The sequence below is a fragment of the Laccaria bicolor genome, genomic scaffold, assembly GCF_000143565.1.
Source record: "Laccaria bicolor S238N-H82 LACBIscaffold_14 genomic scaffold, whole genome shotgun sequence".
In the NCBI taxonomy this organism is placed as follows: Eukaryota; Fungi; Basidiomycota; class Agaricomycetes; order Agaricales; family Hydnangiaceae; genus Laccaria; species Laccaria bicolor.
In genome coordinates this window covers 934,350-944,908 of record NW_001889885.1, presented here as the reverse complement: position 1 = coordinate 944,908, position 10,559 = coordinate 934,350, and the positions used below count along the sequence as shown (strand labels likewise).

The following is a 10,559-nucleotide window of genomic DNA, read 5'->3' as shown; positions in this document are numbered from 1 at the left end:
TGTGATTTTATAAGGAGGTTTGAATTTCTGACTTCAATAAATACAGCTCAAGTCACCTGACCTCTAGCTCAGTTCTGATCAGTGCTAATCAGTCTTGCTCAGCTCTGATCAGAGCATGTGGGGGAGGGTAAAGTACTGAAGACATATTCAGAGTCCAGCAGAATCCACTGGAATTCCATTTAGATTCTGGTGGAATCCATTGGAATTCCATTCAGATTCCGGTGGAATCCATTGGAATTCCATTCAGAATCCAGTGGAATCCATTGGAATTCCATTCAGAATCTGGCAGAATCCATTGGAATTCCATTCAAAATCCGGCAGAATCCATTGGAATTCCATTCAGAATCCGGCAGAATCCACTGGAATTTGAGATTCCTACCATTCCGGCGGACTCCGGATGGAATTCCGACATTCTATGGGAGTCCGCTGGAGTCTGCCGGAACTCATGGGGGAGGGTAAAGTACTGGAATTTCCTTGCTAACTATATCAATTGATCTGGGAAAAAGAAATTGCTGCTTTATCTCAGCACCCTTTTCATCATCAAAGATTCCTGTCAAGACCTCTTGAAGAAGGACTGTATTTTTCGGAGAGAATAGGGCCTTCCGTTGTGATGCAAAGTCACCTTCTCTGGTGAGTGTGAGTTTGAGGAGATCAAGGACATTCAATCTTGCATCTTGTAGAAGTTTAAGAACCTGAAATGTGGTGCTGGTCCTGGTAACTTTTGGTTTTATCAACCTTGGAATAGAACCAGTCAACTTGCTTCTGAGATCATCAAGGGATGAGGTGGAAGTAAGAGGACTGTCATATGAAAGATTGCTGGACAGGATCAATGGTGAGAGACTCAGAGGAGAGTAGTACAAATCACCACCAGGAGAAATGGACATAGATTCAGGGGGAGCCAAAGGGTCAAGAGGACATGTAGCAAGCGAGGTGTCATAGGGTCTGGTGGTGTGGTGGTGGTGTGGGGAGAATTGTCACAGTCACGCAGGTTTTTGGACACAAAAGAAAAAGGCAGTGCCACTCAGAAACTGGAGTGATGCGAGATATCTCTCAAATCAGGGAATTGAAAGGACTGCGAAGGCATGGTCAGCTCAGTAAAGTTGCAAGGCTGTCCAGGAGTGTTGTTGTATGGAATTGGAAAAGGAAATTCATTCGACCAGAAAAATCTCAAATACTCGTTGTCATAGCTATTCTTATGGTCTCCCAAATCCAATCTGTGCCTTCCTCTGTTTGCCCCAAACACAGATTCAACGCTGCTTCTATGTCCCATCATGTTCAAATGTTGCTGGCTTGAAGGAGAAACATGGAAAAATGTGGGATCTGTTTGCTGAAACTGTGAGGCTCCACAGTATGCTGGAGGCACGCTGACGTTGGCGTCGTCGCTCAGGAAGTGTAGTGCCATCTGCTGTAAAAGCAGCAAAAAAGGGTGGAGGATCAGTTGAATCTTGTGCTTTGGGTACAGCCTGAGGACCAACAGAAAATGCGAAATTGCCATAGGAAGGTGCAGGCATGGTGACCAGAAGGAGGAAGAAACAAAGCAACACGATGCAGGAGGAAGAGAAAAAGTTGACAGGGTCTATTTTTAAATGTATGAATTTGGTAGAGATCTGTTCTTGCCTTCCTTACAGGGCAGTCACTCAAAATGGGTATTCTTTCAAACACACTCATCATCAAGACATGTCAAAACTTGATCGTCATTGTTTTTATGCTAATTCAAACTCAGCTGTACTGGTCGTCGTATCCAGAAAATCTCTGAATTCGAAAGTGCAGTGAAAAACCACCACACTGTGTAGCAACAGGTGTGGTGGGAACATCCATCCCAGCATGTCACAGGACTTTTCCTCCTCCAAATTCCCCAGCACCATCCTTGCTGTTCCACCTCTTCACAAAGCCCCACGCCAAACAACGCCCTTGCAAAATCACTAGAGATTGAAAAGTATTACCATCACACATCATGATTATCATCAGTCCCAGAGTCCTGGACCCTGCCCTCTGGATCTTTTTCCCACCAACATTGACAGAAGTGGGAGGAATTGATGATGTCTATAGAGATGATGCTCATGCTCAAGGCAAGGCCGATGGGTCAGCCACGTAATAGTAAGCATTGTGTACACTTCATGCAGTCCTCTTTCGGAGACTCCCTATCTTCCTTTTCCTTAACCACTGTGTGTAGTTACACTAATATACTTTATTAATGAATAAACCTATGAAACGGGCGATTTCTGGCTGAGCAAGCAAGATTTACACATCGCACTTGTGGCTCACCCTCTGGACTTGTTGTTGACATGTCTCTACTGTTTGGCGAACCGACACGTGACCTGGAGATCTGCTGCACAATGATTGCCGCACTTTCGAATTCAGAGATGTCCTCGTCATATCGAGGTTTCTTTGCTTGTCTCGTCAACCTCATCACGATGGATGGTTACCGGTCTATATGCATTGAGCATGGACTGCTACTGTTTACCAACATCTTTATACCCATCTCACGGTGACTTCCTTCCATCCACAACCTCATCAACTCATACAATGACAAACTCACATACCACCCCCCCCCGAGTTGATGCTGCTTACTTCCATCCACGATGAGGAATTCACACTCCATCCTTGCATGCCACAGTAAGTACCAGATCATCTTTTACACACATTTTCCACTCACAAAAGTCATATATTTCGTTCTAATACCTACAACGAAATGAAACGACACACAATAAAATGAACATGATAACGATAACGTGGACACAAATACCCAACGGTCACATCCAACGCATAAACACTGTCAGAAGGGCACAGGAGCGATGGGAATGGATGGGTATGCTGTGGAGGGCATTCACAAGCTGGGATGGGATTGTTAGAAATGGGAAAATGTTCTGAGAGGTGAGTCTCAGTAAAAAGCAAAGTCAAGCAAAATCGCACAAAGTCAGAGGTTAGTCAGATGTCTGTCACACATCTGTAATATTCACACCACCCTTCCCTCAAAATTCCCTTGGCAACGAATGGGAGGTAAGTTTAGTTGTATGTTAGTATAAACATTGTCATACTTTTTCCACCCCTGGCTATGGAGGATATACAAGAAGGGACACACACACACAGATGAGGATCACGACACACACACTGAGCAACGACACACCAGGGAGCAGTGTGTCGCACAAGGTTTTTGAGTGTGTTTGTGAATTGTCACCGTTATGTATGTAACGAGCATGATGTGTGATGGCTCCCATTTCACCCACAATGTTGCTCTCTTTCCCCCACCACCATCGTTACTCATGCTCGTAGCTGTCACCCCATGCTTTCTTCCTACCCTTCTTCCTGCCCCTCCCCTCACTGAGGGATGTGGGCTGACCTTTTGATGACAAGCAAGCCAGTAACACCAACAGTGGGGATGAAGTTGAGATGTAGGGAGGCTGTAGGGAGAGGCAACGAGGGAGCAAAGGCATAGGTCCTTGGGGAAGAGGTGAGACGAGGACTTTACTCTCCCCCACAGATTCCATGTGGACTCCAGATGGACTCCATGGATCCACCTGGAGTCCAGGTGGATTTTAGACAATTTTTTTTTGGTGGTAACCCAGCCAATTTTTTGTCTAGAATCCATCTTGATTCCAGCTGGAGTCCAGTTGGAGTCCAGTTGCTCCATGTGGACAACATGGACTCCAACATGGACTCCACCCCAGAACACAGGGTTATATGAATTCACCGAGTGAGACTCCATCTGGAATCCATGTGGATTAATTGCCTTACTTTATTTATTATATATAAAAAATGAAAGTGCATGAGCTAGAATTGAACCCAGGAGCTCATGGACAGAATTAAAGATAATAGCTAGACAATTAGCCATTGAACCACAAGACCTTTAAAAGCTAAGGCCAACTAGTGATCTATATGGCCACGTCGCTCGGCACGTTCCGCACGTTCAACACATGTGCTTGGTGTTTGCCTATTTATTTGCGCATCTTGTTCCTCAACCACCACCATCCAACCACCATCCCTCACGACGAGCCCTCCTCGCTCAGCACGTTGCCCAGGCCGACACCATCTACTGCTGTCGACGACCACCCACACCAATGACCCACAACAACAACGCGGCCACGACCCACAACAATGACATGGCCACAACCCACATCAACGATGATGCGACGACGACCCATGACGACGACGCGTCCACAACCCACATCAACGACAACGTGACGACGACCCACGTCAACGACAACACGATAATGACCCACCTCAACGACAACGTGACAACGACCCACGTCAACAACAACGCGACGATGACCCACGTCAACAACAACACGACAATGACCCACTCAACAACAACGCGACAACGACCCACGTCAACGATGTGACAACGGCCCACATCAACATCCAGGCGCAACCACAACCGACGTCGACCACAACGTGACCACAACCCATGACAACGATGCAATGACGACCCATGACAACGACACGGCCACAACCCACGTCAACGACGCGGCCACAACCCATGTCAACGATGACCAACCATGACCCATGACGACAACGTGGCCACAACCCATGACGATGATGACGCAATGACCCACGTCAACGACATGACAACCGCCCACGTCAATGTCCACGACACCTCAACGGCCTGCATCCACATCCACGACACATCAACAACCCATGTCGACGTCTACGATGTGTCCACATTCATGGTGAGTCCTCACTATTGCCTCCCCCCTCCATTCCCTCACTCACCCCCCCTTCCCTCCATCCCTCCACCACTCCCTCCCCTCCACCACTCACTCCCCTCCATCACTCCCTCCCCCCTTCATCAATTCCTTCCCCTCCATCACTCCCTTCCCCTCTATCCCCCCTCCATCCCTCCCTTCCCCTCCATCCCCCCTCCATCCCCCCTCCATCACTCCCTTCCCCTCCCTCTCTCTATCACTTCCTCCCTTCTCCATTTGAAGTAGTGAAATACATGTATGTAGTTCTATTCAATAAATACACTTGAATTTTCTTTGTTCAAATACAAATATCATAAGGAATTCTTAGGATTGAACATAAGGTCTGAGTTAGATTAAGTCATATGACATCTGGCTAAAGTTGGGATTTTTTTGTAATTTGTGCAAGGCAGAGTCCATGTTGGAACTCTGATTGAATCCATATGGAGGCCACTTGGATTCCAGGTGGAGTCCATGTGGAGTCCAGATGGATTTTCAGCAAAAATGTAGGGTGAGGTCCTTCCTGGGTGGAGTCCAGATGGATTTATGGAGTCCATGTGGAGTCCATGTGGAATCCGTGGGGGAGGGTAAAGTACTGGGTGAGACCTACATCAAAAATGTGAACCCAAACCCTAGACTAACCAGCATGGCAAGCGAGGACAGTAACTAGATCGGGGACCTCGTCATTCAAGCACCAGCCCATCCTGATGACCATACATGGTGAATGCTATGAAGGCCCAATGCTCATGTGGAAAAATGACAACTGCAGGAGCAACAGTTCCATGGCGAACCCCGTTGCAGACAGCAGCATTATCCACCAACTGCTGCTGTTGCAATGAACCACCAGGACTGGCCCAACATCTGGTGAACATGAGATAAGCCCAATGACAGTGTGCCATGTCCCCCACACCCTGAGAAAATTATCCACCCATTGGGAAGGCAAGCATGATGAGGGCACAAGAGTTATCGCTGTCTATCATACATATATATTTTACCTACCGAAATGTCATTTAGCCAGTCTTCTGAATACACAGAACAAGTTCAAAAAAAACTTGTTCCTTTGAATTTCCGAAGCCCAATACAATGCAATGGTACTTAGTGACTTATTTGAACTTGAATGCTAGACAAGTAAGGGCATGTACACGTATATGATAGGCATCATGCAGGTTGAAAAACGTTTGATGGATGAGATTGGGAGGCTATGTACGCAACAAAGATTCGAGACACAGGCCCATCCAAACCACACTCTTGGCATCAAATGTGTCACTTTTCAGGACGATGTGTTGCCTTTTTTCTGGTGTGTCGCTTCTTTTTTCTGTGTGTGTGTGTCTCATCTTGTCCGTCCTGATGGCTATGCTAAGAATTTCTGTCTACAAATTACTTCGCGCTAAGTTGGAAACTTGAATTTAGTCACATGATTGCTTTGTGTTGAAATTTGAAAAGTTCATCTTCAACTTGAACTTGAACTTGTTTGTCACTTTGATGACAGCCCCACACACTCTTCCTCGACACTCAACCAGCTATACCTGCAGACACCCTCATCGACAGATTCCACTCTTTTTGTGTATGTATCGGACACACAAGATGAGCTCTCGAGAATACCACCATTGCTAGCTCCCTCAGTCAAGCGCAACTTCTGACTTCCATCCATTACATGAAAACATGACAGGGACTCAACAAAGAGTTAAGCTGGCATCAGGTTTACTGACGATGCTCTTTAGCTGCAGGTCCCACCATCACCACCACCAAAATGTGGCGGCCGCAGCTCCTAATCCAACAATGCCTCCTGCTCAAACTCAGGTGGCACATTCATCAAAAACCTCTCTTCACCCCCCCATTTCCTGTGCAAATTGGGGTGGCAACGACTCAGGCTCAGGTGCAGAGAATTCGATGGAAGTTGGATCTGGTAATGGGCCACTCGAGGGTGTTGATGTGTTGTTGGAGCATTTGAATGGACTTGACATGTTGCAGAGGGCTTTTTATTGTTCCCCCCCCTTGTACTATACTCAGGTTCTAATCCTACCACATGTACTGTTTAAAGTAGTCAAATATAATTTGATTCAGCCCAAGGGGTATGTAAAAAATTTGTTTAGTACATGACATTGTATTTTTCATTTAAGGTCAAATTTGACTGTCCCCCCCCTCCCCTCCCATCCTAATTAGGTATCTATTTCCATTTTAGGTGGGCCCTGAGTTCTATTTACATCGGTGTCCTTCAATGCAACAAAAAAATCCATCCATCCCACAAGGTTCATGCCAAATCAATTCTGTTATAACCTCAGGTGTCATACCAAAGCCAATTATCTGGTTGAGAAATTGGTCAATAAACTCCCATCACCATCCTCAAGCTCAAAGTGCAGATGCACAGAATATTGGGTAAGACAATCATCAGCCATTCCTTCAGGCATTGAGATAGGTCACGAATTCTTGAGCTCAAGCCACTTCAGTCACCCATTTTAGGGTACCTATGAGGTACATCAATTCCTTGATTTAGGGTACCTTGAGGGTACCCATTCCGGGGTGGTATATGAGCTTGATACCAATACCATGGTACCATGGAATGGAAAACCCATACCATATCCCACTCATACCAATACCATGTTACCATACCATACCATGTCATCTCATACCATACCAAATGATCTCATACCATACCATACCATCATACCAAAGCTGACAAAGGGTGTCTGGGGTCCTTTTTCAAAATATATAAATTATTTCTGCAGGCTGCAATACTGGTCCATTGGGTGCCATTTTTTGTGGCAGGGTTCTTCAGGTTTTTGCTGAGATATTAAGCTACAAAAGGAGGCAATATAGTAAACTTAATCCTTTGAAAATCAGTTCAATTGAGCTTGATCCCAGATTTTGGCATGCATAATACTGCATCCATTGTGGTGATGTGGTATTTGAGAAGCAAAGAAAATAAGAAATTGTGTGTATTATCTATCAGTCCTGAACACTACATTATACCATCCATTTCAAACACATGGACTTGAGCTAGATTATTATCCAACAGGTTGGACTAGAATATGCACTTTGATAATCAACTACATTAAGTACCACTCCACATACAATTAATTTTAAGAGCATGCAATTTGGTGTGCGACTTGGCCATCAGCTAAGCATGAATGGCTCAATGAAAACTTGATACATTTTCAAGGTCTTCTTCCAATAATTTAGATCTACTTCCTATCAATCTGGAGACTTCAAGAACATAAAATCCAATCTCCTCACTTTAGCTAGGTCTCTCAGCTTCATATTTCTAAGCAAATGTTGAGACCAAACATATCACTCTTCTGCAAACATGGCGCAAATAATACGGCTTCCTGGATGTCATATTTTTCAAGATTGGAACAAACATCTCACTCTTCCGCAAACATGGCACAAATAATAAGACATTCTGGAGGTCATATTGTTCATATTGGACCAAACACTCCACTCTTCTGCAAACATGGGCTAAACACCCTACCCCCCACCCCTGCGAGGAGTTGCCAGGTGACAAGCAGTGGCCCTTTGACAAGCTATGAAAGAACAAAAAAATAAAAGGAAAAGATTCTGATAACTTAAGATAAACAGTGGGTGATGGGAACAGCCAAAATGTAGAACAATTTCAATTAATGCATTTTGTAAGTTTTTTGTTGGGTGAAGCTGAGGGTGTACTAAGAACCCTTACTAATGTATTTAAAATACAGAAGTGAGGTGTTTGTTGACAAAGTCAACCTCTAGTCAATAATTGTGCTCTATATAGACCAAACAAAAGAGAATCAGCTAAAAAATGCAAGAACACTAATACCATATGTTATGGTATCCACAGCATACCATACATACCATACCATACCAGTCATACCATGCCATACCATCATACCATACCATGGTCATACCACGCCATACCAGTCATACCATACCATACCTGTCATACCATACCATGGTCATACCATGCCATACCAATCATATCATACCATACCATACCAGTCATACCATACCATGGTCATACCATAGCTTTGCAGGATTTCTGCTAAGTTAGTTCAGCTGTGCCAGATGACAACTTATTCCTGTGAGTTCCTTACAACAGTCCACTCTGACCAAATCAATTTGGTGTGTATTTGATAGCTACATAAAACTTATTTACCATAAGTGTTTCAAAGGGAATAGGGAGGTAGAAGGGATGGGGGATGTTAAAGGGAAGGAAGGGATGTTGAAAGGAAGGTCATGTTGGCGTTGCATGTCCTGGGTGCATTCCATGTTGTCCGGTGCTGTGTCCAGGCTGGGTGCATAGTGGTGAACCTTGTTGCCATCCATGGGTCGTGGTGCCGCGTGTGGTGTGCATTGTCGTCACGTCGGTGTTGCGTGTACTGGTTGCATTGTCATTCCACGTCTGTCGTCGTCCCGTGTCCTGTCTCTCAGCGAGGTGGGTTGGGAAGAAGGTAGGATGGGGGTGCTTACCATGGTGTTCTAGAACAAACAAGGTATGACAAACGACGAATTGAATTCATCGTTTGTCGTTTGGTGGCCACGTCACTGTCGGTGACGTGGCACCTGGCTTCTGTGTTACAGATGTGAGTGGGTGAGGTTGAGGTGAGTTGCTCACCTCGGCTCGTTGTCGCCTGCATCCGTTCATAGGCCTCGCGCCGTTCGTTGGTGATGGGTCGTGGGCGATTGTCGCCGTTTGTTGACAGCAGTGATGGGCATTCATTGACGGGNTGGTGGGCCATCGTTTCCGTCCAACGGTGGTGCTGGGCATTTGTTCATGGTAGTGGCTGGCGGTGTGGTTGGTATGTTTGCTGATGGTGGTAATTGGCATCTGGTTGGCGTCGTGGTTTGTATTTGGCGTGTGGTCGTGGTCGTGGGTTGAAGAGAGAAGCCACGTCACATGTTGTGACATTGGCATAACATTGAGAAGCGCACGTGAAAGACCATCATGCCTGGACTTTCGGCTGTAGCCTCTTATTTGTCTGTGTTGAAAACCACTTGTAATAACAAATCATCATCCATTCTCCATCCATCTCGTTTTTCATGAGGGAATCTCTGGAATGCATACTTAAACATTACAATAACTATAATATATATCTAGTGTGTGTTATATTATACTAGGGAAGACAGAAAAACTCAAAATGAACTGCAGATGCTCATTTCGGAGTTTGTTTACATATATTTACCAATAGCTTCCACACAAGCAAGACTACAAAAAAATTGTAGTCTCCTCTTTTTTCTGTCAGAAAACTTTGTAGTCTCTGCTTTCTAACACTACAAATTTTATAGTCTCTGCTTTTTTCTTTAGAAAAGTTTGTAGTCTGCGCTTTTTCTATTAGAAAAGTGTGTAGTTTCTGTTTTTTTTACTAGAAAGGTTTTGTAGTCTCCGCTTTTTCTATTAGAAAAGTTTGTAGTCTTTGCTCTTTCTGATGGAAAAGTCTAGTGTCAGCTTTTAAAGACTACAAAATTTGCAGTCTCTGCTTTTCTGATATTTTGTAATGTTCTTGGCTTTATCTAGGTACATGGTATATGGTTGACTTTGAACAAACAGCCCTCCATCCTTCAGTCTTAGTACAGTTGAGGCTGACCACAGGAGAGGACAGGCAAGCAGAGAATGATAGTCAAGACCGACTATGGGAAAGGGTTACATACTGACAATTGATCATGAAGATCAGATATATAGCCTACAGTGAGATGTCAAAGAATGCAAACCCTTCAATGTCATGCCCACTTCAGTCACCCACTGACAACTGACTATTAGTCTTGCAAACTCCATGAATACTACGGGACTAAATGTCAGGGTGTATATCTATATTGTATATATTCTGGGCTTGTATATTTCCACTTTTACCTAAATATATTTTGTTGTCCAATGTCACACTAAATATATTTCTAGTGTGTCACACACCC

At 44.6% G+C, this 10,559-nt stretch overlaps 1 protein-coding gene across 1 annotated transcript; it reads left to right on the top strand.

The window, feature by feature from the left end:
• Positions 1–3,914: 3,914 nt before the first annotated feature.
• LACBIDRAFT_327988 (uncharacterized protein) lies at positions 3,915–4,340 on the top strand (the record flags this gene model as incomplete). The annotated part of the gene is made up of 1 exon (XM_001881960.1): positions 3,915–4,340. The coding sequence occupies one exon, from the start codon at positions 3,915–3,917 to the stop codon at positions 4,338–4,340; it is 426 nt and encodes a 141-aa protein (XP_001881995.1).
• Positions 4,341–10,559: the final 6,219 nt, after the last annotated feature.